General features: G+C 41.5%; 3 protein-coding genes across 4 annotated transcripts; 2 read left to right on the forward strand and 1 right to left on the reverse strand.

The window, feature by feature from the left end:
* Positions 1 to 1,556: 1,556 nt before the first annotated feature.
* LOC308383786 (cysteine/serine-rich nuclear protein 1-like) lies at positions 1,557 to 9,180 on the forward strand. Its single transcript, XM_080861905.1, has 5 exons — positions 1,557 to 1,693; positions 4,020 to 4,240; positions 6,727 to 6,989; positions 7,072 to 7,374; positions 7,652 to 9,180. Exons 2-5 carry the CDS (start codon positions 4,021 to 4,023, stop codon positions 8,615 to 8,617), a joined length of 1,752 nt encoding a protein of 583 aa, XP_080718031.1. The 5' UTR covers positions 1,557 to 1,693; position 4,020; the 3' UTR covers positions 8,618 to 9,180.
* A 1,386-nt stretch (positions 9,181 to 10,566) lies between these two features.
* On the forward strand, positions 10,567 to 16,103 carry gorasp1a (golgi reassembly stacking protein 1a). Its single transcript, XM_080906602.1, has 9 exons — positions 10,567 to 10,716; positions 11,355 to 11,435; positions 11,582 to 11,785; positions 11,897 to 11,983; positions 12,079 to 12,209; positions 13,389 to 13,521; positions 13,603 to 13,708; positions 13,795 to 13,938; positions 14,578 to 16,103. The coding sequence occupies exons 1-9, from the start codon at positions 10,654 to 10,656 to the stop codon at positions 15,006 to 15,008; spliced, it is 1,380 nt and encodes a 459-aa protein (XP_080762728.1). The 5' UTR covers positions 10,567 to 10,653; the 3' UTR covers positions 15,009 to 16,103.
* Positions 16,104 to 16,238: 135 nt separating this feature from the next.
* On the reverse strand, positions 16,239 to 25,359 carry LOC308412335 (WD repeat-containing protein 48). Of its 2 annotated transcripts, none has more exons than XM_080906598.1 (18): positions 25,287 to 25,359; positions 24,423 to 24,563; positions 24,209 to 24,284; positions 23,914 to 24,126; positions 23,658 to 23,746; positions 22,604 to 22,705; positions 22,300 to 22,524; positions 22,075 to 22,149; positions 21,750 to 21,852; positions 21,558 to 21,655; positions 20,847 to 20,954; positions 20,636 to 20,732; positions 20,444 to 20,539; positions 20,116 to 20,221; positions 19,874 to 19,961; positions 18,107 to 18,183; positions 17,819 to 18,011; positions 16,239 to 17,732 (listed from the first exon to the last, which is right to left on the reverse strand). In XM_080906598.1, the coding sequence occupies exons 1-18, from the start codon at positions 25,356 to 25,358 to the stop codon at positions 17,637 to 17,639; spliced, it is 2,055 nt and encodes a 684-aa protein (XP_080762724.1). In that variant the 5' UTR covers position 25,359; the 3' UTR covers positions 16,239 to 17,636. The 2 variants fall into 2 exon arrangements, with proteins under 2 accessions (XP_080762724.1, XP_080762723.1); XM_080906597.1 differs by having other exon boundaries at positions 16,244 to 17,732; positions 24,209 to 24,287.
* Between the last annotated feature and the right edge of the window lie 317 nt (positions 25,360 to 25,676).

Here is a 25,676-nt window from a genome sequence, read left to right on the forward strand (position 1 = left end):
GAAGTCAGGATGAGCGGCCCTTCCTCTGACCAGAGGATTTGGACTAGCAGATATTTAGGCATTAGTGCAGCTATTATTTAACCCTTTCAAACTGCTGCACAGATCTGTATCAACACAAGGGGGTCAAAGCTTGAGTCCAGGAGTATTTTGGGCATGTCCATCTTTCCGTTCATCTGTCTGTCCATCTGTTTTGTCTGTCTCCCCTGAGCTTCATTTTCCTCCCAGTCGGGGACGCAGAGCACAGCCTATGATTATCTTTAAAAGCAGAGGCACTGGAATCTTAAATCCAGCCGCTTTACCTTCACTCAGCCACAAGGTTCATGGTGTAAGAAAAGCTCCGTTTGGATAGCCCATAACGAGTGTGTGCGTATACATGTTATAGGCTTTAATTTATGACAACATCTGCTTGTGAGGAGTGTGGCGTGAAAGCAAGAAAGAGGATTTTTCTTTGCGTTAAACGGGCAGAGGCTTTACATCCAAATCCATAATCCTGGCCATCTTCGGCTCTTCTGCACTGCAAACTGTTTCTTAAAGTGCCTGACTGGAACCATCACTCCTACCAATGTAACAGGAAATATATTAAAGGAAAACAACACAAACGCCAAAGGCTGTATCTCACGTTTAATGATGGTCTTATCACAATTTTACTACAGGTCTAAAGGTGGCTTACAAAGATGCGAAAGCCTTGTTTAAATAAAAGGATTAAATCCCCAAGGAAGTCTGAATACTATTGAAATACTATTATGTTTACTTTACTTTTACTTTAAGTAAGTTCTGTAGTTCTTTTATGTTTGTGTTTTCTATTCATTTATTTGCAAATGCATTGATCTGATATTTGCTAAAAAAAAAAATAAAAAAAAATACACCCTACATAGGAATAAACATAAACGTTGCCAAGGCACTGCGTGTCCTAACTCGTTTGTAACAGTGGCTGAGTGCCTTCTGATAATAATCACCAGCTGGAGGTCTAAAGGTTATTTACCAGCACATCACCAGTGGGAACAGTACAGTGTGAACACAACAGACAGGAATCTGTGGGCAGCACTGAGTGAGAGGCGTCTCCCGCCTCTACGTGTGTCACCGTCTGCGTCAAGACAGACAGGGCAGCCACAGAGGACTGATGGTAAGCAAGAGGACTACCTGCCCGACACTTCCGGATTATTAAGCTAAACGATTGAGCTTTGGCTAATGAATCTATGGGACAAAATAGTGATACAGTATAAGAGAGTAATGATGGAAGCTGTTATACTACTAGCGAGTAAATATTAAGCTCTTGAAACGTTTACGTCGAGGCTAATAACATTGTTATGCTAGCGTCTTATATATTATTACTTTCTTCTGCGCGAGGTTTAGCCTGTGCTGAAATGTCAACGTACTATGGTAAGTGATACAAAAAGCTCAGCGTTAATGAAAACGAAAATGCTGTTGCTGTCTTATGAGGCGAAACTGCCGTGTACGTGATTTCCCAAGAAACATAGTTGAGGTCTCGAGGAGGGGGTGAAGTATCTTGTTGCCGTGTTTCGTGTCTTTGGGAGCTCCCAGCCAGTCCTCTCATGATCACACTGGTACTACTGTGTCGCTTCACTTAAACACAGGCGGACACACAATGCTCAGCTGGCTGGACGGCGGACAGGACACGTAACTTTGTGTCAATTTGCTCCTTCTTTGTTACTATGCTGTGTGTTAATTTGTGGTGAGTAACTAAAAAAAACTCTCTGTCAGTAAATACTTTAGCCTATAGAGTGACCTTAAATTGTTTCATGCTTTTTTCACTTCTCTTTATGCTTATAAAAACTGTGTGGCATATTTGTGTGAAATGTGGTAAGTTACAGTTATGCTGATTTTCTGCTTCATATTTCACACCTTAACACTTAACGGACAAGAGTAATGTTGAAGAAAACTTGTATGTGTTTGTGTGTATGTGTGTGTCCTGCTGCGCTTACGCTGACCGTGCCCGCAAGTGTTTGCCCTGTAGCGAGCAGTGGGGAACAGTGTTGTCATTGTGGCTGATATGATCGCTGTGTGTGTGTCTCCCTCCGCGAGGTGAAGAGGTCAGCTGCCTAATGACTTTTATTATGCCAAACAGGAAACGACTCCTACTCTCTTCCAGTGAAAACCCCGTGTAACATTCCTTAAGGCATTTAATGATTGTCTGAACGTTTTATTCTATCCTTGTATTGTTGTGGAAGTTTTTGTCCCATTAAAAGTCCTGCAACCTCTTCTTAATCACTTATGTGCGTTAACACAGTGTAGTACCTCCCTCTTACTGTTACACGCGCACGCGCACTCTCCGTTGCTGCTGCTGCTGCTGCTTTGAACCTTTAAATTATTGATGTGGTCTCAGCGGACACCTAGGCGAACTGCGAGGCTTTTCTGCTCTGTCAGATATTAAATGTAATAAATGTGATAGAACTGGAACAAGAGGGTGCTATAATAGCACTGCTCTGCAGTATTAATTAGACACAACTATCACTCTGATTCTGGAAACCTTGAGCATGACTGTGCAGATGCTTTTCACCTGAGATAAATTCCTTTCCAGCTGTCTTTGTAGCAATGGTTCCTTTTGTGTAAACAGTGTAGGAGCTGAGCTAAGTCTCTTGTTTCATCTCGTATTTGCTGATGGATCCAGGAAGTTGCTCAGTCTGAGTACACACACACACACACACACACACACACACACACACACACACACACACACACACACACACACACACACACACAGCCTCACTGGTCTAAGGTATTTGCTTACTGCAGACTATCTGAAGCCCCGTGTGGACCCTGGCTGACTGTGTATTAGTGTAGGGCAGTGACAGACTGTCAGTGCAGTGGTTTACATTCCTTTTCTCTGACAAGAAAAAGAAATGCTTCTGTTGTAACTGTGGGTGTGTGTGGTATGTTTTCGGTTGCTTGTGTTAAGTTCAGTCTAAATCCCAGTCCTGTTACCTATTGGATCACAATAGCATGCTCAGCGCAGATGTTTCTAACTGTTGGCAAAGAAGAATAAGAGCTATATGCCAGGCTTTACATTTTAATAGTTTTTTTTCATTGAAATGTCTTCATATAACAGGGCAAAATAGGAAACGTGCATATTCACTGACTGACTTCTACAATATTATTCTCACACGGATTTTTGGAGGGTTTTTTTTTTAATGTTTCTCAAGCAAAACCACATAAACATATGTAAACCTTTTTTTGAGAAAATTGTGCTTTGTGTTTTCAGAGCTTATACGGCTCAAACCGGTCGGTCAGTATTTAAAAATACTTAGCAGAACAAAATCGGTCATCTGCTGCAGCCCTCAAACAAGCAAGCAGTAAATGGGGCTTGTGCCTAACAGCTTTTATTTTCTGTTGCTACTCACTTTTTCTCAGTAGTTTAGGAAAGTCTTGCCAAAGTGTGCAACCCTCAGAGTTTGTATTTCCATGTTCACATCCAAAAATAGCATTCACTTGAACCATTACATCCCCCACCCCCACCCACCCCACCCGAGCTCTTAGCACACAACCACTGGACGGCCTGTTTCCACGAATTCTTCACAAAAAACTCGAGGAATCACTGGAATGTTAATTACTCAGTGGGGAAAAGAACAAGAAAAAGAAATGTTGATTTTTTTTTATTATTATTTTTAAATATATAACTCATCTTGTTGTTAGTCAACAAAAGATTTCTCTTGACGTTGTTCCACTTACGAAACATGACTTTGTAGGATAATCACTATCAAGACTGAATTCGCCTAAACAAACTTGTGGCCTGAAACTGGCTCGACCAGCTGACAGGCAGCTTTCGGCAGGAAGATCGTTCTTTCCCTTAGCTTTTGAAAAGTGCTGTTTACGTTCTCAGTTTCCAATACATGTGAGAACGCAGCGCTGTCTCAGTATCGCTCAGCTGTCTTGAATAGTTGTTCCAGTATTAAAGTGCTGATTTGCATAAGATCTACTGTAATTGTAAATGACTAAAATCCATTTCTTTTTCTTCTTGTGTGATTCAAACTAATGCCCCTGCTTCCTTTTTGTTTCTGCAGAATGCATATCACCCACCGCAGAGCAACAATGAGAGGCATCCTTAAGAGAAAGTTTGCAGAGGTTGATGACAATGCCTACTCATCCTCCTCCTCCTGCTCGTCTCCTCCATCCTCCCTCTCCTCTCCTGCCTCCTCAGAGTCAGACTCTGATGGAGAGCGCGGCTCTTCTGAAAATCAGGATTTCACACCTCGCAGCCCTGCTTCACCCACCAGTTTGCCCAGTAAGTCTTCAAACCAGCTGTCTTTTTTCCTTGTCTTTCAAATAATGCAAACGTCTTCCTTATCTGTCCACTTTCCCTTCAGCTTTTTATAGGAGTGTCTCTTATCGCCCCGCAGCAGCACAGTTATGACTGACTGATATGAAAACGCTAACCTTAGGGCTGTTCTAGATAACACAGAGGCAGGATGGCTCGCCTCTGGACTGCCTGGCTGGTTGTGTAGAAGATCATTTGCCTGAGTGCTAGGAAGTTGTGGAATCAATTTGAATAGTAGGGTCACTTTAAACAAGCCATATCGAATGGCCTTTATTCAAATGTCACGAGGCTGCACACCCCATCTATCATCACTGGAAGTGCTTATAGTCACAAAATTTGATGCATCAAAGAACAGGATTGCCAGAGATGTTAATAAGCGGGCAATCAGGCTGACGCAATTATAGATCTGTAGATACAGGAGGATATCAAGCCACATCCAGGTGCCGCTAAACAAATACTTGAGCCTCAGAAGCGAAACAAGCTGCACTAACAGAACACACATTTCACACACATAAAGGAGAAGGGAACTGGCACACAGATGGACTGAGAGACAACAACAGCACACACACATTAGAGAGCGAGGCAAGAGGAGAAGTTGAATGTCCCAAAGGACAGAGATTCGTAATGAGGCACCGGCAGCCAGAGGAGAGACACAGAGAGGTCTGTGGGTGGCCGATGGTTCGCCACAGAGGAAATCGGGAGGTGAAAATAGGAAGAGCGAGCTGGAGGAGGGAAAAGACAGACACAGAGACACGCTTTGGGTCATGTTCAAATAAACAAAGGTTTGGGGGAAATGTTTTCAGAATATTTACAGTAATCTCTTGGACAGGACAAACACGGTGTCTGCTAGACTTGATGGATTCGGTGTGGAAGTTGCCTGGACAAACAGCAGCTGAGGCAAGCTTAATCAGCTGGCCTCCCTTGTTTACTGACTTTTGCAACTGGAGTTCAGCCTCAGTTATGTGTGAAGGTCAGGCAATTTGTTGAAGCCAAACTGTTACATCAAGCAGTAACCCGATGAATGGATTGAAAACTAAACTGCCAGTGTCTAATTATACTGTGATAAACACCCAAGTAGCAGCAGGCAGCAAAGACGTGAACTCGTCTCTCCCCCGCTCTGTTCTGTTGATCAGCCTGTTGTTGCAATCGACCCGTCTTGGTATTTCCTTTGTACATGTGTTCAACTGTTGACCCTGGCCTCTGTAGTGAAGCACCTGTAGTGTGTCCCCTAGTGGCCACGCTGAGACCTGCAAAGCCTGTGTCACAACTCAGCCCGTATTTATCAGGCATCAAGGAATCTTTTCCTGGAATTGTGCTTCATGTGAAGTTAGGAGAAAAGGGACTTGAACAGTACTTCAAAGCAGCACTTAACTTTGAGCAAGGCGGATTCTGTCTGTGAGAACGTGGCATTGCTCTTGAAAGAGCAAATTAAGAATTAAAGTGACCAAATAGATTTCTTTTTTCTGATGGTAATCATTTGGAAACATAAAAAATAGAGCCTGAGGATCTGTGTGTACACTTTGGTGACCAAGTTGAAAAGTCAAATGTTAAAGTTTTGCTTAATTTCTTTAAAGCACCCCTTTTATACACACATCAAACAGCACTTTATACAAAGATTCTTTTAGAGTAGCTTTGCATGATTCACATAATCAAAACCATCCGACACTGATTTAATCCACTGTCTGAAATAAGCCATTTTATCTCCCATTCCTTTTATTCTGATTGGATGCCCCTCACAGACATAAGGTTCAAACAATTGATGGACAATTATTTGTAACGTTTGTCATTTTTAATAATAAGGAAAGGAATAATAGGTGCGCTTGAAGTAACTTTACAGATGCATGTCTTTTATTATCATTATGGGGGTTAATTTCAGGGGAATGAGTCTATATTCAGAAGTACAGTCATTAAGGACCCTTTATTTAACAAAGTCCTTTTTTTTCTGTCACTGTTCAGCCTTAATGTTCTTCTTATTCTTTGGGAATACTTCATTTTGAAATCCATGTCTTAGTTATTTATGCTGAAGTAAACCTAAAATAAATTTCTATTTCCTGGCCTCTCCTGCTTTTGGGGAGGAGAAAATTACAAAAAATATCTTATTTGACAGAACTATAGGAGGTATTTTTAGCCATATAACACATACGTGTGCACTATTCATGGGTTAATGAAACTCCAATTTGCAAAAACTGTTTTTAAAAAAATAACCAGTTTATTTTAACAACGAACATTTTCCTGTTTGGGGAGTCCCAAAACTTCTGTATGTAGGAAATATTATTGCATCATAATTATTTTTGCCAGGATGGACTGATATATGATTTTGCTGACCAACATGCTTATGTTTTACAGTGTACTTATGGTGTCATTTACCAGATGCTTACTTTACACCACAACCAGGTACCGTAGTTCCTCAGTTTACGTGATGATTCTGCTGTTTGTTTTCTAAACACAACCAGCTCACTCCATCCTGAAGAGGCCTAAGCTTGCAAGCAGACCGTGCACCGTACGCTTTGACCAGGTGACAGTGTTCAGCTTCCCGCGGTGCCAGGGCTTTACCAGCGTGCCCAGCCGTGGAGGTGCCACCCTTGGCATGGTGCGGAAGCACAGCAGCCTTCAACAGTACACGATATCCGAGCATGCACTGGAACAACGGGACAGGCGCAGACAGAGACTCAGAGAGAAACGGAGGAAAGAGCGGTTAGAAGCTTTAAAACACAAAGTAGGTGCATTTCATTTCTAAACGTTTGCAGCGCCTGTCTGCATGACGCCTTTCTGACTTACTTCTGTTGTGCTCACTCCAGCTGATTACCAGTGGGGCCATTGACCAGCAGGAAGCAGACAGGCTTACTACAGATCAAATCCCAGATGAAGACACTGACAGCGACGTCAGTGATAGCGATCAGGAGGACAGAGGTTTCCTTCAGCCATTCTCCTCTAAACATCGCCAAGCCATCCTACAAGCAGCAGGGGTCAAGTTCATCGACAGGGAGGAGAAGAGGCAGCTTCATGCCTTGCGACTCTCTAGAGAGACCTGTGGATGTGACTGCCGAGGCTTCTGTGAGCCGGAGACCTGCGCGTGCAGTCTGGCGGGCATTAAGTGTCAGGTACATCTCCACATACACAGAATTTCTTCTCCAAACCTTCCCTCCATAAAGGGTAGTTTCAACATGTGTAATTCAGACTGATTTGAATGTAAATTGTAGTCTACCCTGAGTACGTATGCTTGTATATAGTCAGATGCTGAATGTTGGTTATTATTTCACCTACGTTCGTTTCTTAGTGACTCACTGATGCAGAGAATCCGTGAATCACTAAGCTGAGTCAGTAGGTTCTGTTTATGAGTAAATCACCATTTTCTTTCCTTGCTTTTGTCACATACAGGTGGACCACTCCAATTTCCCGTGTGGCTGCAGTAAGGACAGCTGTGGTAACATTCAGGGACGCTTCGAGTTTGATTCCCGCCGTGTGCAGACTCATTACATCCACACCGTCATGAGACTGGAATTAGAGCGGCGTTTGCAAGATGAAAAACAGAACCCTGAGGACCGGGCTGGACTTACAGAGGTGATTCAACAGCATGAAGAGGAGGAGGAGGTCTGTACAGAGCAGAATGCACAGGACAAGAGCTGTCCCTTTGGCTTTACCTCAGAGGAGGCTGGCCTTCCTGTCACCATGCCTGCCACCCCTTCATTCCATTTCATCCCAGAACGCTTGGTAGTGGAGGAGAACAGCTGCAGCAGCGATATGACTGAATCTTCTTGCTCCTCCTCTGACTGTGATGCAGGAGGAGGCTGCAGCGGGGGTCACAGTCTCCCTGATGTTGATGGAGGGTTGAGCCGTGCTCTTAGCCTCTGTGACTCGGACAGTAATAACTACTCCTCATACAGCCACCTGAGGCTTCAAAGAGACCCAGTGACACAGCACAGCAGCAGCAGCGGCTCTGCCACTCACAGCAGTACTACTGACAGTATGGGACCACACACAGTCGACACATTCGCAGACAATATAAGCAGAAACTCAGTGACAGATTATCTTGATGAAAATGCGAATCAACCCAGAGACGTCTTCAACGACGACTCTCTCGATGACTTGCCAAACACGCCCTCTCCCACTGTGGACTATTCCTTTAGCAGATACATGGACTTGAGTCTGTCCTCTGACTCCGACCTGGAGTTCTTTGACAGCGATTATCCCTGCGGACCACTGCACAGCTCTTTCAAAGGGCACAGACACCCAGACAGTTTTCGCCACCTCCAGCTGTTTAGCTCCGTCAGTTTGCCACAGTACGAGTCGAGCACCCAGCTCCTGGAGTCTCTGATCGGGTTAACTGAACAGAACACAGAGTAGATTTATTCAGTCACTGATACCCAACTTTTTTTTTCTTTTAAGCAGATTTAAGGAATTCTTGTGATACGATAAAAGAAAATGTGTGAGAGAATGTAATGTCCTGAGCACTGCTTTTATGTATTAGTAATAATTTTTTGACGTACAAAGACTAATGGATGATGACATATTTTTCGTAGCTGGATATTTTTCTATTGCTGAAAAAATATTTGCCTTGAGTATTTGAAGAAGTATTTGCCTAGAATCTATGTCTTTTTTAATTTCCTAAAACTATATAATAAAAATCTGATGTGTTATTTAATTTTTTTTGTCATCGTGCCCATACCCTAGAGGGTATGCAAGAAGAGAGAGGTGCCATGTGAATAGAAACACGTGTATACTGCTGGAAGGTGGCCAAGACAGGATAGAGCTAATCCACTGTGACTCATGACTCCAGCCTCTAGTATGTGAATATTTTTTCTTAATAACTGCCAGGGTCACTGTGGATTATCTGTTATGTGTTTAGCAGTATGGTCAGAGTGTGTCTGTGATGGAATAATAAAATATTTTTATTTATTTGATTGCAATTTTTTGTTTGGAGGTGCAATTTTGTATGAAAGTCTCTATTTTTGTGGTTGTTCCAGGTGCTCCCACTATTTACACTACAAACCAAAATCCAAAAATGTTATGCCGATTAAAATCTAAAGAAAAATAGAAAGCACCAATCTTCCAATTTCACAATGCCACGCTGTATTCATAATAGAACACAGAAAGCATATCAAATGCGAGAAACAAAGTGAGACATTTTATTAGTTAATGAAAATGCACGTCTCAAAAAAGTTAGGACGGGAGCAATGAAAGGTTAGAAATGTAAAAAAAAAAAGTGGCACTAAGAAGAAATAGCTGGACCAACATTTTGAAACTATACACTATAAAAAGAACATCTTAGAGAAGCAGAACTTCTCAGAAGTAAATATGAGCATAGATTCACTAATCAATTTAAAACTGCGTCTACAAATTCTGGAATAATTTCAGCATAATGATCCTCAGTGTAAAATTGTGAAGACTGTGAACACAGTTTACCACAAATGCAGATTAATGTTGTGCAAAGAAGAAGCCATATGTGAACATGTTCCTGTCTTCTGTGAGTCAAAGCTCATTTAAAGTGGATTGAAGCAAAGTGGGAAGCTGTTCTGTGGTCACGGGAATCACAATTTAAATTCTTTTTTTCTTTTTCCATCAGCACCTAAAAAAAACCTTCATCTCTCATGTTATTGGGGAGCAGCAGTATCTGTGGAAATGGCAGTTTGCACATCTGGAAAGGCTCCATCAATGACATAACGTATATAGAGGTTTTACAGAAACATATCGACATGACATCTTTTTCATGGAAAGTCTTGCATATTTCAGAAAGATGATGCTTAACTGCAATCAGCAGCTACTACAACAGCATGGCTTTGAAGTAGAAGAGTCCAGCCTTCCTGCAGGCCAGACCTTTCACTAGTTAAAGCATCATGGAACAAAAAAGTAGGAAAAATAAGACCCAGGAATGTTGAACAGCTAGAATCCTCTATCAGACGAGAATAGGACAACATTCCTCTTCTGAAAGTCCAACAGCTGGTCTCCTCAGTTCCCAGATGTTTACTGGCTGCTGTTATAAATAGAGGGGATGCTACACAGTGGTAAACATGCCCCAAGTTAAAAATATGCAAAAAAATAAATAAATCCTAGAATAGAAAAAGTCCTTATTTTAAAAATTGAATATGTTTTGTGGGTACTAATCATATAAGATACGGGTTTATGAAATTTGCTAACTTTGCAGGCGTCACAGCTGAGTCACATCAAATAACACTGAAATTTGAAGCCGGTGTAACAGAATCTGAGGTATGAGGCAGCAAATAAACACTGTCAATGATGTGCGACCCTGCACGGTGTCCGAGGATCGACAGCAGCGATGTTCGACTGGTTTGGGCTGCGGACAAGATGGCCGAGAACTGTCAACTGTGGTAATTGTCGGTATTTTCTGATGACAGTAATTTTTAAACGAGTTCCCGGCAGAAATGGGTTTATCTCAGAGTTCAGAAGCATCCGAAGGAGGGACGTATGGATATCATGTGCACGGTGTAAGGCTTATAACGCGGCTCGTTTTTCTCTGAAACTGGAGCTGAATGTACAGCAGCTTATGAACTGTGTTGTATGCTAACAGGTAGCTAGCTTCGTAGTGTCAAAAACCTGACAGAAGAGACGGAGTTTACGTGTCATTGTGGGCGCAGCTGTGCATTAGGACGTATTTGTTTACGGTGTTATTAAGAAATAAAATGTTAGCACAACATATAACTTGTCGCAAAGAAAGTCTTTTAAGAAGTCTGAGTCCACTGAGCTTCTGTTTTAATAAGTGCCCGGAAGTGATGCTTTGACAAGTAGAACTAGCGCGACGACAGTATTAATGAAAATAAATGTTTACCGGCTTAGAACGAACCGCTTTCCTATAACCATTTCATGCTTCAGCAAAAAATACAAGCAGTACTTTGGATTATAGTTCAGAGATGCTTAAATGGTTAGTCGATCGACTGATAAATCGATGCGACTGATCAAGATGTGCGTTTGCGACGCTGTTATTTTTTTTCAATTTAAAATAATGATGCAATATTTAGTTTTTCTGTACATTTGCTTGCTTATATATTAATTTGAATTAAAACATTCCAGTAAATCATTTTCTTCAAAGATTAAAGTGCAGACTTGCTTGTATTTATTTTGACAGGTGCAGCCAAATTCCCCTGCAGAGAAGGCTGGCCTGCAGCCCTTCTTCGACTTCATCCTGTCTCTTGACACCAAGAGACTTGTAAGTTTAATTACAGCCATATAATAACAATTGCATTTACTGGTTATTCACTGCGACTGTAGATAAATATGATGAACATGAAAAAAGAAGAAGGTTAACACAGCTGGTTGCTATAATTGTTGTCTTCTTTAATTATTCCACACCAGAATGAGGAAAATGACCTTTTGAAGGAGGTTCTGAAAGCCAACGTGGAGAGAGCAGTGAAGATGGAGGTGTACAGCACTAAAACCACGAGGGTTCGTGAGCTGGAGGTGGTGCCCAGTAGCATGTGGGGAGGGCAGGGTTTGCTGGGCGCTAGTGTTCGCTTCTGCAGCTACCAGGGGGCCAATGAAAATGTTTGGCATGTCCTGGTGAGTTGCGTCGTCAAAGAACTACTAAAACGCATTGTGCTTCACTGTAGTCTCAGCTTCTGTAGCTGTGAGTCCATTATGGCTTCATCTTTTGTTTCTGTTTTCTCCAAGGATGTGGAAGCCAGTTCACCGGCTGCACTGGCGGGGCTTCAGCCCCACAGTGACTATATTGTGGGAGCAGATCAGGTTTTGCAAGATGTAAGATGTCTTATTAGAACCATGCAACATTACTTGTGGCATGAAAATTTCGAATTTGCACCTTCAGTAGTTAATTCAGAGTTTGTCATTTGCAGTCAGAAGACTTTTTCTCACTGATTGAGGCCCATGAAGGAAAACCTCTGAAGCTGCTGGTGTACAACACACAAACGGACCTATGCAGAGAGGTGGTGGTCACACCAAACGGAGCATGGGGAGGAGAGGGCAGGTATGGCCAAATGCAGCTGACAGTATATAAAAGATGGATGTAATCATTGTCATGTCACCCGGTGGTTTCTGGACTCCACATTCTAACGCGTGTTAGTGTTTTCCCCCCCACTATTTTTAGATTTTTCTTTGATGCAGATGCACCCTAAGGCCCAGGGGCCATATTTTTTTTCAAAGACTCAGATCCGATCCACTGGAAGACATACATTTTAAACTTTTAACTGTATTTTCACAAGTTTTACAGCTTTTCCTATCTCACTTATGGCAATTTTAACTAAACCAATTAATAATTAAGTAATAAATAAATGCTTCAATCAAAGAAAAGTTCCTGTTTTTTCACTTTATGATATAAAAATTTCAGGGTTTTTTTTACAAGGGGCCCACACTAAAGAAAAACAAAACCAGAAAAATGTCTGTGAAGTTTTCTCAGTCATCCAGGTCATTGTAGTCTAAGGAGCTTGGAAAGAAAATTGTCTAGACTTCTGGACTTCCTCTACCTTATCACATGAGCCAAGGTGTGAGAACGGGGTTTCACAATGAGCTCACCCAATACCTTGACTGATTGTGACCTACGCACGTTTTCACACCTTGGCTCATGTGATTAAGTAGAGGATCATTAGGGTGTCCATTGTCCCTCTCGGGGGCACACTCCCACCAGGCTTAAATCTGGGACTCTCCACCTTTTGACCCTGCAGCTGAAGAAGCTTCTCGGATGAGAGGTGAAACGTCTTAAAGCCACTTAAAGAAGTCCAGACACTTTTCTTTCCAAGCTCCTTAGAAAACCAGAAAAAAGAACATTTTTTGTGACATAACAAGAACTTTCAGTTTAAATTACAGGATAGTCAGAGCAATGAGCTAGTAAAACTTTTTCTGTAATTTAAGCCCAGAGAGTCATGCTGACAGATTTCATTATAGTGTAGAAAAACAAGGACAAACTGTTGAACTTGCACTATATTTTCTCATATTTATTATTTACACATTTATTATATATGTAGTTTACACCAACAGAAAATGGTCCAGCCCACTGTGGGCTATCAGGCTCACATCCCTAAAATAAGACATTCCCAGAATAGGGTCTTACTTGGTGATGGTCTTGCATGTTGCAACTATGATTTCATGTGTAAATTGTTAATCAGTTGTTGTATTATATCTTATAGCATCTGCAAATGTTTGTCTGCAGTTTGGGTTGCGGTATCGGTTATGGCTACCTGCACCGAATCCCTGCTAATCCAGAAATATCAACAGTTGAGCCTTCTGCCCCTGATGTTGAGGAGAAACACTCTCCAAAGCTGCCTGCGCATGGATACACAGAGGTGACAGTAAAATACAGCAAAATCTCACATTTGAGAAGCTGACACAGGTCAATAACTTTCACCGTGTGCGTGTGTCTCCAGGCACCTCTCGTGGCACCTTCAAGCAATAGTGAAGAGTTAAACCTGGAGCAGGTCACCCTCGAGGACTCTTATCTACCTCCACCCATTCAAAGGGTCACCGAGCTTGGTCAGTTAAGATTCTGTTCACCTTAGCATATGCTGTGTTTGCAAAAATCTTCTTAAGATGTGTGTTTTATTGTTGGAATTTTCCAGGTTTTTCTGATTCTGAAATGGCAGTGATGAACCCCGATCCTTCAGACTTGGTGGACAGGCTGGATCTGTCCATGTCATCCATTGACATGACAAACACCTCGCTGGCGATGCACGAGGAGAAGGAAAGCGAGATATCTGGTGTTGGTAAGTCAGTGTGGCAGCTGTTCATCACTGTCCAGTGACTTTCATGCATCAGTTTTAAGAAATATATTCAGTTTCATTTATATAGGTTCAAATCAGAACAACAGTCACCTCAAAGTGCTTTATATAATAATAATGGATTGCATTTATAGTGCTTTTCGAGACCCTCAAAGCGCTTTACAATTCCACTATTCATTCATTCTCACATTCACACACTGGTGGAGCCACAGCTGCCCTGGGGCAGACTGACAGAAGCGATGGCCCCTCTGGCCATCACCAGTAGGTGGTAGGTGAAGTGTCTTGCCCAAGGACACAACGACCAAGACAGAGAGAGCTGGGGATCGAACCGGCAACCTTCCTGTTACAAGATGAGCCTCCCAACCCCCTGAACCACGGTCGCCTTTTAATTTGGGAAAAACTTGAGGTAAAAACTTAACAATAATACACAGAAAACCCCAACAATGAAACATCTATGAGCAAGCACTTGGTGACCGTGGGAAGAAAAACTCTTCTAACAGGAAGAAACCTCTAGTATAACCAGGCTCAGTGAGAACTAGCCATCTGCCAATGAAATATGTTGTATGTTTAATATAATTCTCTCATCCACTTCTGTTGAATTCAACCATATTTGTTTTACTACAGAAGAGTTGGAGGACAGTGTTCTGCTCCCATCATTAGCAGACCACCAGAATGAGCCACAAGAGCACATCTCCCAGGCAGCCAGAGACTTCACTCCTGCTCTCTTGTCTGCTGATTCAAGTGTCCCACCAGCTGGACTCTCCCACCTGCTCACAGAGTGTGCAGAGCCACAGAGCTCTCTCATTGAGTCTAGTGATAGCCAAAGTCCAACTATAGGTGCGTTGTCTTTTTCTCTTGAGCCTTCTGTGCCCGCTGAAGACCTTCCTCGCTCATCTCCTGTCGATCTCATCCCATCTCTGGTCACCGAGGAGTCCACCGCAGACAGGTCTCCACCTCAGGCCATCGAGGACACTCTCGGGTCAGTGGATGAGATCGCAGAGCCTCTGCATGTGGCTTCTGCTCACCACTGTGACCATGAGCACGATGATGAGTAGGAACCCAAGAAGGCACATTTTGAGTAGGCTTAAGTCAGGCCAGACAAATGCAAAGTGTCGACGACAATCGTTTTGTTTTGTTTTTAAAGAAATGATTTTTAGGATAGATCATCAGAGGGAAGACTTTATCTTGTCAGTCTGTCTTGTTTGCATGTAAGACTGCGTCAGCAGATTGGTGACACTACATAAACCAGCTACAGCATTAATGCAGAAGATGGGTGAGGAAAAGGCACTGTAGTAATCTTCTGTGTGTTTTGTATGTGAGAATTTAGTTACTGCTTAGTTGTAAGCCAGAACAGTTTTTAAAGGTCAAACTTTTTCCTTCCGAGTGCAAATTTGGATCATACGGGTAATGAGACTGCTTCTGGTAGGCCGATGTGACAAAACTTGAATTTTTCCAAAGACAGACATTGCAAAGCACAGCTGCACCTTTATATCAAGGACAATTATCAATATTTTTTTGAAGTTACTAGACGGTTGGCCACTCAGATTAGTCGCCATAGTCTTTGGCGGTGGTGCAGTGTTACCTTTAATGTTTTGAAGCAACGTCGTTTAAACTCTTACCCAAAGAAACACTTTTAATTATAAGACATGGGACATTTTACTTTATATCCTCCAGATTGGTGACACTACATAAAGGGCTTTCACTGTGGGACGATGCTGAATAGAAACAGCACAGGTTTTACTTTTGTTTTTAACACTAATATTTAATTAGATTTTGTTCAGTGATGTACTTTGTAATGAGTCTAAAATGGATGTTTACTGCTGTATAGCCAGATTTATGCCCCCTTTTAATTTCCATGACCTATGCAACACTAGATTATACCCACCTTTCATTTCATAGACAATGCATTGCTAATGTAAAGTAAGCATTTAATTAAATCTAAGACTGCCAAGTTAGTAATACTTGAGTAATTCACTTTTGTTTGTTTGTTTTTTTTAGGGGCATCTTAATAGTTTTCATTGGTCAAGTAGGTGCTAGTGTGTAAAATAAGTATTTTTTGCAGATATTTTTATCAATGAATTGTCTGTTTTATTAGGAATGAGTGCAAAGTCTTGATGAATGTGAAATGGGTGAATCTTCGATGGTTAAACAATCACTGAGAGAAAAAAAATGAGTCCCTCGTTTCTCTTATTTCACTTGGATCAGCTCAACACAATACAACTCGAGACAGCCATTTATAATCCTGGTAAAACCTGTCATTGTTAAACCATTCCAATTTATTTCTTTGAATGCCTAAAATATACATATTTCACAAATGATTACAATAATGGATATTGCAGAGTTATGGCCTGATTATTTGTACCCATCTTGGATTTTTATTTTTGGCCAATTAGAGCTCACTCAATGCATCCTCCCTCCTGCTATGGCATTACACACACTCGTGGCAAAATTAAACTCCAGGAAATTACAATGAAAAGATCTGTTGTTGTGGCTTGGTGACACACCAAGCGACAAGATGTGTTAGCATTTATTACACTTTGGTGAAGTTCCCACAGTGGCTGAATGTTCGTATGTTATCTCAGATGAGATTCCCCTTCAAGTTAAATTTATGCTCCACTGAACTCCTACTGAATCTAAATGAAATATACATTAGGAACAACCCTCGCTGTCATCAGAGTCCATGCTCGTGAACCAAACGCAGAGCATCTAAGCATGAATTACTGTTTAAGATATATACCCTATATATAATTTCCCCAATTGCTAAGATGACCTACACAAATACTAACTGCAAGTTTTAGATTGCAGTGAAATCAACAAATGCAAATCTTACCATTCAAGTCATTTAGCGTTCATGACCATGAATGTGCTGCAGGGATTTGGAAAAATTATTTTTGTGTGTTTTGCTTTTTTAAGTAAACTGTACAAAAACAAAAAGAAAACAGCTGCAAAACCAAAAGAAAAAGTAATTTAAATGAAAAATGTTGTACATATATTTACAAAATAAAGAACATTCATTCCTTTGAGGATAACACCGCTAAAAACAAAAGACAACGTGGACTGCTTCTGTCGATGAGGTTCAAGCTCTGCACTAACTGGATGTCTAAGCCGAGGTTAAGTTCAAGTTAATGCAGACGACGTCGACTACAGAACAGAGGGGTTTTTTTGTCTTTGAGGGACTGTGAGGCTACCCAGAGACCAAGTGTACTCCTAAACTGGTGATACTGCTGAGACAGGACTGGAGTGTCTGTAGAACAAGGACAGTTTCCTGGAATGTACTAGAACAGACAGTCTACTACATCCGTGTGCATACATACACAAACACGCACTGCAACTTCAGTCGCTTCAAAAATAAAATGCCAATCAGGAAAGGGTGGGCAGGGACAGTCAAAGATGTGAGGAAGAAGAACAAGGAAAAAAAAAAAAGGATGCAGAGAGGAGACATTTACGTCCAAACTTAAAAAAAAACAATATGGACCACTTATTTCCCAGGTGTCTGTTGGCTGCGCCGGCCTGTTCTTCTCAGTTTCCTATAATACAACATGAGCCATGTCCCCACAAATTTTACTGGATTCTCACTGTTACTGCAACTCTTGACCACACAATGGGGTTTTAGGGTACTACATGTCAGAGGTGGGTGGTGATTGGCAAATGACAAAGAGTTCTGCTTTTAAAAATGACGACTTTCACGTGGACTTCTGCCTATAGTGAAGTGTCAAGTCCCCTCCGCTCTTCCAGATAAAATGTTTAACTGTTCGCAGGTCCATGTTGGGATCTAGCACCTGGATGAATCAAAAACAAAAGAAGGTTACTAACATGAAAGAGAAGTTGTGTTCAGTGCATTCACAGAGCGTGTTGATGTGCCCACCTGGTCTTGACACATTAGCTCAATCTTCTCTTCAGCTAGCATGGCCATGTCCTCCTCCTTCTCCTGCTCCCCGGGTTTATCGTTGGCCGAGGAGCTGGTGGTCTGTGACTCGTTGTCCAAGTTGATGATCTTCTCATAAACATGTTCCATGACCTTTCTCACCTGGAGCATGTCACTGGCCGACAGTCGGTCCCTGTGCGACAAAGAAGGTATAAAAACCGGCTCTGAACATTGCAGAGCTGCACGTGACACGGATCTTTGCTGAAATACGAGAAATTACAAACTTACTTTTTTAGAGTTTTTGCACCAGAGGAAGAGTGGGGCTGGAGGTAGAACGGGATTTTGTTGAACTTGGGCATATTTTTCTGTCATGGAAAAAAAAAAAAAAAGACGTGTAACTCAAACGTGAGAACAAAATTTAATTGCAAATGTCACATCACAAAGATACAAGAAAATGGTATTGCTTCATCCAGGGAAGAACAGTGATGGATCTGTAACACCGCTGAGCTTTTTTCTGGCTTAGACCGGGCCTGTTGGCGAGCAGTGCGGTGATTACGCAGCCAGGCACAGCTGGTCCGTGTACTTTAAAAGCAATGACTCTGTGTCACCTTGTTTGACACAAATGAGTTCTGACCGTGTGATAAAAATAACATGTATTAAACTTGAGTAAATAAATCACAAAGTGGTTGAAGAACTTTTTTAACGGCAATGCTGCAGAGTTCCCTCTGCTTTCTCACTGCAAGAAATCTCCTGCAATCAGGTTTCACATTTGTATCATGTTGTGATAAAGTGCACAGTCATAGCTCTTAATGTCATACCTTAGTCCCTACTGAGTATAGAGCAATTTGTGAAAGGCAAGTACACATTTTTAGTGCTCGTCGTTTCTAACTGCCTTAATGTTCACTCATTCACTAACAACTGAGTGTTAGTGGATTACTATTAGAGCAGGCAAGCTGTGCACGTCTAGTCTCTTTATACAGAACAGAGTGTTTAGTTTGAAATAACAGAAAGTTGGTCAGGTCACATTTGTAAACAGTAACCTGATAAATGAATAACATTTTGCTGCTTCAGGTTTTAAGGTGTTGTATATTCTGGCCACTACTGATTGAGAGAGAATCATCATTGGAGTCACAATTCTGCTTTAGTCTATAAGCAACTCAAGGAAGTACTCATTACCATCATCTGTACCAAGTATAAAACATGTTACACAAACTCAGAAGTACTGAATCTCAAATACAAACACAGGGCTATTTTTGCCTGTTTTATGCAGCTTTTAGTTCCTTCCCACACTAAAGCCGTCCAACTAGAGTATACGTATTAACACTTTGTAGTGTTTAGCAACAAAAGCAGTCATGATTTTCTTCCTGCAAGCTTCCAAACCAGTGGGCTTCAACTACTCATGCCACATTTTTAAAAAAAATCTTCTTTTAATTTTGATTGAAATGTGCATGAAATATAGACACGAGCACTTGGGCTTTCTAATTTTAATAAATTATGTAGAGCGATGTAGACCAAAGTTAGACGAGCAGATGAAGGATGATGCCCAGGATAAAGGGCAAATAAGGGAAAGGCTTTAAAAAGGGAGCCAGCTGCTCATTTCCAGTTCCATATTTTTATTCTTGGACTAGCTTTGCATGCTCCACAGTTCAAAAATAATGCTTATTTATCTTATACTGAGTCTCGGAGCAGCCTCTCATGTCGAACATATATGAAATGAGCTGCTTAGGTTTCTTTCACACTCACTGTCAGACAACTTTCTGATGATTGGCTACCCTTTGCAAACAAGAAATGTAAAACATTAGGTGCTGTGCTGTGCTTGATTATATTTAAGATAGCCCCTCTCTTTCAAGTTATGGCCCTATGATCAGCCAATAGTGTCACAGAGATTATTATCCACTGATTTTATTATGTGAAACTTTGACCAGGTTTACTATGATCAGCCACCAGTGGAACACTGCATATGACAGGATAGATGAAAAGCACAACATGCACACTTTAATAAAAGATCAACGGAAAGGAGGTTTAAAAAAAAAAATAATCAGCAGAGATACTCACATCTACAGTTATATCAATAACCCACTGTGGGACTGTCTCATTGAGCAGCATGGATTCAGTCTCTCCGCCTGAATCTCTACATAGCAACCTGCAGCGTAAAAATAAAGCAGATCAAAAGAAACGCTGGACTTGTGCGACCATTTCTAATGACATGTGATGACATCACAAGGGGAAGATTTGACTTTCTAACATGACCTTAACTGACGATCTAAAAGTTTGAAAGTTTGTTGGTGAGAGCTTACCTAAAAAGGGTTCTGCCTCCCGCTTCTCCAAAGATAACTGGTGTGTGTGGTGGCACCTGGAAATATCCGTTGCCTTTCTGGACCCTGTTTTCTTGCTCTCCGTTCACTGAGGGAACAAGAACATAATCAACAAACCCGATGACATCTTGGCTTAGAATGCGCTCACTGGCACAGTTTGCAGCCAATTCATGTTTGAGGCCAAGTGGATAAAAAGACGAGGGAAACAAGACAAAGGAAAAAACATGCCCCGATGACGCTCCCCTCGGTGCAGACATTTGGCAGTTTGTGCATTCACTGGATAATTGAATCAGTCAATCAATCTCCTCACCATGGTTCACCTCGTTCTCTTCCTCGTCCATGGGGTTGATTCGGGTTCTGGGCCAGAACTCCAGCAGAGCCTGAAGCAATAGTCCGCCCAGGTTCACTGCAAAGGGGAGAAATCAGCGTTGTGTAATGCTAACTTAGACCTCTGGCTCTGCATTACGTAACCTTCATTAGTATAGAAAATGTAATCTCTTACACTTTGGATCCGATCCATCGGAACTTGAAAACCCTGCGTCCTTTGCAGACACCCAGGCAGCAAAGCAGTCACTCTCATCCAAAGTGATAGTGAGCATCTGTCGAGCACATAACCACGACAGGAATCAACCAGGAGAAGTTAGAACTCAGCTAGAAAACACTGAATGTCAAATCATGTGACGGGCTCCTGTATTACCAGGTTTGAAACTCACCCCAGTTTTCAGATCAACAGAGAACCAATTTGGCACATAGACCATCTTGAAGCGCTTTTTAATCTCTTCGTCAAATTCAACCTTCCCCAAGTCTTCGCCCTTACATGCCTACAGGTCAAATGTGAGCACAAAAGGTCATTTCAAACTACAGATATATCGACAGGTGTGCATTCCTACAATTTCACTTTAATTCACACAGATTCATCAGCTCATTCAGGTGGATGAGCACCAATAAAACCACAGTGGAGTTCTCCGCCCCAACACCCACGCCTGGGAAACTTTCAGAAGAACTAAAGGTTCATTCGGGGTCCATCAGTTCTTCTTCCTGGACGGCAGCCCCAGGAAGATTAAAAAATAAGGCAAAATCATTCATTTCACAAACCAAAAACAACAGCTCTTCTTTATTTTACACAACTATAAAACCATTCATTCTTGTTGGGCATCACCACCCAGTTCTGCTGTATCTCCATGTTGTTATGTCTTAGAACAGTGAACAAAAACAGTCTGCATTAGCAGTTGTTTTTTTTGTTTTTTTAAATTTGGCTTTAAAATTCTGATATATTCGACTAATCAGTGACATTTAGTGATGCAAGCCACGCCCTGAAATCTCCTTCACTTATCCTCCCACCTATGAAGACCAATAAAGACCAAGATAAGAGCACATCCCATATCCTAATATCTTAATCATTAATGCCAGAGTGTGTGGTTTACCTTTAGGACGTCCCAGAAAGCCACATTGTTGTTGGTGTCTTTGGTGAGTATGTGTCTTTTGTCATTCAGAATGTGGCACTGAATAATACTGGCACCTCCTGCAACATCAACAGCGCTGTTAGTTAACAGAGGGAAAAGAGATTTGGAGGATTGTATACTTTCACATAAAAAAGAAACAAAAAACAAAAGTACCCTTGATGACTTGTTCTGGCTGAGTACACAGTGGTGTCAGAGGGGTGGTGCAGTCGTTGTCATACTCTCCGGATGATCTGAAGTTGTGCATTCCCTTTAGAGACTAAACACACACCAAAAAAACAAAAACTTTTAATAATTGCTTCCCCACTCCTTGTTCTTCTCTTTTGTAATACAGAATTACAAAGCTGCTTTTAAATTTTAAATGAACTGCAGATGAATTATGGCTGAACACAGTTAGGTGTGGCCACATGAACAACCCTCTATCTATACTTCACTACATTGACAGTGGATCACTGATCTCAGAGGTGTCACGCATGCTTACCCATTTATTAACAGATGACTTGGTGGTGGAGACCCAGATTGCTGGAGGTGGGTCCGCAGATCTGTCCAGTTCCATCTGTGCAAGAAAAGGCAAAAGGCTGAATGACCCTGAGACCCATCCTTTTATATTTTCAATATTATGGTTAAATATATCCTAAAATTAACTATTACACAGGTTGTTATGCAGTTATTACAAAAATCTAGCCCTTATTTGCTGGACCCTTACTTTGAGCACTGGGGCCTTCTCCTCACAGATAAGGACACGGATGTCTGGGTTACGCAGGTCCGTACAGTAGATCTTTTTGTCTCTGCCTCCAGAATATACGTGCGTAAAGGCCTCATTGACCTGCAGGGCCCACACCCCTTCGTCGTGCACACGGTAGGTGGCGATGCACCTCTGCTGGCCGAGGGACCAAAGGCGAATGGTCCCATCTGAACTGCCTGATAGGCACTGTGGGGAGGACCGGTGACTTTTAGATTCTGAAACTCTGCTCTTTGGCAGCCACGGCATTTTAGATTATTTAACTCACCTGAGTGCCGTCTCGATTCAGCAGCAACGATTTGACGTTGTCCGTGTGACCTTTTAGCTTCATGAGCTTAGCGCATGTTCGAGGATCCCACACTCTCAGAACCTGAAGAAAGACACAAGAAGGGTAACGACAGCAGGCACTACTTCACTGTGTTTACATGCATGATAATCCTACTGGGCTAAAACAAAGCAAGGTACGCACTCAATTACACCATTCATGCATTTCCTTTATATTAGATTTTTGAAGCAGTCTTTATAGTTTATAATATCCACAGATTTGTGACAGCCTAATGGAAATGCTTTAAGGATATCTGAACAGAAACCAAAGGTCAGTGAAGAACTTGTATTATCACTTGCTTACAAATTCTTAAGAGAAGTTAGAGTTAAGTTTTCTTATAATAGTCATTTTACTAAAGCCATGTAACCTACCTACATAGAGCTGAAGACTACAAGTTAGAATATGAAAGAACTTTTTATGGGTTTTGCGTTTTAAGAAATTAGTAAAAATAAGTTAACAAGGCAATTACTAGATTATAGTGTAGTAATTCATTGTCTACTGCTCAGGTTCAAGTTTTTGAAAAAATTGAACTCAGTGAATGGAAGAAGGCTAAAAAGGCTTTGTTGAGGCCTGAGGTTTATTTGGAAATCTGTCAACTAGACAAAACTGTGAAGGTACAATTTAAGATCACAAATGATACCTGGATTACAGAGCAACGCTTAAACTATGCTATTATACATCACCCCTAAGACAATTATGAGCATTTTAGGGACCCAAACAGGACTAAGAGACGTGTAATAATCCACAGAGACCCTAAAAAGCAATTCTAATCACTGAATGAGTGATTATAATTGGTACCTGTGACGCTCCTGAGAGCTGAGTTATTGAAGCTTAGAGTCCTTTTAAAATTTATTGTAGTTAGAGAAACAGATTGTTGCTCAGTGAAGCTGTTTATGTCTCAGTATTTTCAAAAATTTAACACAACTGAAAGTTTGCATTTATTCCTTAGTGTAAACACTGGGCACTGTGTAAATCTGTCCATCTGTGTGTCACAAACCTTTTCTGTGGATCCTGATACAATAACCGTGCCCATTTGGTTCATAGCCAGACTATAGATTGAGTCCTTGTTCCCACTCAGCGATGAAGCTGTTGGAGACAAATTATAATAAGTCCAAAGGTACAGACTGACTTTGACATAAACATATCGGTCATGCTGAATACAAATTACACTCAGTACAATTCACATCTAATCTAAGCTTCTGTCCAGAGGACAGAAATGGATACTAGTGTCACACTGCAAAATCTTTACTTACTGGTGACAGTGTTGTTGGAAGCAGTGAGTGCTGTTAGTGTGTTCACATCCCAAAGAAAGATCTGCCTGTCCAGACCTGCTGATGCTACCAGCTCTTTGTCCTTAGCGTAAGCCAACGCTTTCACGTAGTCCTTATGTGTTCGTAACGTTGACATACAAAACCCTTTGTGTGCGTTCCATACTTTGACTGTCGTATCCGATGAGGCAGATATCACTGAAAGCAAATTTTTTTTAGATTAGAAACGGGGGTTTCAAAATAAAATGTTGGGTGAACTGAACAGCTTAAAAAAACTCACAAGTTTTTCCATTGCAACAGAGGACTATGTCATTAACCCAGTCTGTATGATGCTCCATCGATGCAATGTATGGGTCCTGCTACAATAACAAGAGAGGACAAGGACAGTTAAAACAGTCTTAGGCATGAGATTTGAGAAATGCATACTAAAGCAGCTGCCTTGTGTAAAATGAGTTGACTGTTTTAGCATAACGGAGCAGGGCAAGAAGCTGTACTTTGTGCTGGTAGACGCTCCATATCCGGATGATGGAGTCCCTCCCTGCAGTGAAGAGCCGGTTCAGAGCAGGGTCGAGCTGGAGTGCATTCACCCCGTTTCGATTGTACTTCTCCACCTCATCTCTAATGACATATGATACCTGGAACACAGAGAGGAGAATGGGCGCTGGGCTCAGACTCCTAATCTCGACCTGTTTTGTTTTGGCCCACACAACACACCCACCCAACACACCCACCCTTTAAGCTCTAACGCGCTAACACTTGTATAACGTGAACTTGCACTGCAAGGACCTGCAGAGTTAACGAGACAAACACAGAGCTTAACTAAATGTCACACACACTGGCATATAATGCAAACCGGTTTCAGTTTAACAACAAGGAAAGTGCATAACTTTAATGTGTATTTTTACGGCAGCTGGGCATACTGGCAATGGTTCACGACAGACCTGCCCGGACGCGTACGTTTCACTAGCAATTAGACGGAGCCCGGATACAGTAGCTAGCTTAGCTTCCGTCAACGCCGTAACAGCTTCAAACGGCAACCCAAGAGGGGTGTTATTATTTTGTACTGACAGGCGATATCTGTAGTTATCTTATAAAGTATTTTACACTTGCTCGTATGAAAAAAATGTTTGCAAAAGCATGTAATCATTTGGAAGCGACCGTTAGCACATGCCGCTAACACCTCTCGTATGCTAAGCTAGATAGGTTAGCTGGCTTGAGTCATGACACCTAACTGCAACGCTATCTTGTGCATGTGTTTTTTACTCCCTATCGGGTGTTTGTGAAGAGCATCTTTAAGCTGGAGGCCCCGATGTTGCCGTTGTCACACATTTATCAATAATGTAACGCCTCTAATTTACCTGTACTTTCCTCCGCCCAGCAGCATTTTGCCTGTGATGCGTGGCCATCTTGCATGTTGACAGTGAATTCATGTGATGCTACATCCGGAAAAAAAGAAAACATATGTACCTGGGCTTTCTGGGTAATGTTGTTCTACACTTTCCTAAACTGTTAACTTAAAAGGATTTTATTTTATTTATTTTTTTGTCTTTCCCCACCACTCACTCCTGGGGATTTGTTCACTGGCACAGTGGTGCTGTTTTGTAATAGTACACTTTGGGTATCAATCAATTTAAAAATGTAATAATCAATGTAACATAATTTATGTATTTTAAAACTAGTTTTTGTTTTGTTTTTGGTTTTTTGAAGACCTAGAATCTAAATACGTCTCTCTCTCAAGCACTTTGGGT

This window comes from Rhamphochromis sp. 'chilingali' (assembly GCF_963969265.1).
Source record: "Rhamphochromis sp. 'chilingali' genome assembly, chromosome: 16".
Classification (NCBI taxonomy): Eukaryota; Metazoa; Chordata; class Actinopteri; order Cichliformes; family Cichlidae; genus Rhamphochromis; species Rhamphochromis sp. 'chilingali'.

Coding starts and splice junctions, on each gene's coding strand:
- LOC308412335 (XM_080906597.1), bottom strand. CDS start 25,358: ATGAATTCACTGTCAACATGCAAGATGGCCACGCATCACAGGCAAAAT. Junction 24,564..25,286: donor CTGGGCGGAGGAAAGTACAG/GTAAATTAGAGG, acceptor TCTGTGTTCCAG/GTATCATATGTCATTAGAGA. Junction 21,656..21,749: donor GCCAGAACAAGTCATCAAGG/GTACTTTTGTTT, acceptor TTGATGTTGCAG/GAGGTGCCAGTATTATTCAG.
- gorasp1a (XM_080906602.1), top strand. CDS start 10,654: ATGGGTTTATCTCAGAGTTCAGAAGCATCCGAAGGAGGGACGTATGGA. Junction 12,210..13,388: donor GCATGGGGAGGAGAGGGCAG/GTATGGCCAAAT, acceptor GTTTGTCTGCAG/TTTGGGTTGCGGTATCGGTT. Junction 13,939..14,577: donor AAGCGAGATATCTGGTGTTG/GTAAGTCAGTGT, acceptor GTTTTACTACAG/AAGAGTTGGAGGACAGTGTT.
- LOC308383786 (XM_080861905.1), top strand. CDS start 4,021: ATGCATATCACCCACCGCAGAGCAACAATGAGAGGCATCCTTAAGAGA. Junction 4,241..6,726: donor TTCACCCACCAGTTTGCCCA/GTAAGTCTTCAA, acceptor AAACACAACCAG/CTCACTCCATCCTGAAGAGG. Junction 6,990..7,071: donor TAGAAGCTTTAAAACACAAA/GTAGGTGCATTT, acceptor TGCTCACTCCAG/CTGATTACCAGTGGGGCCAT.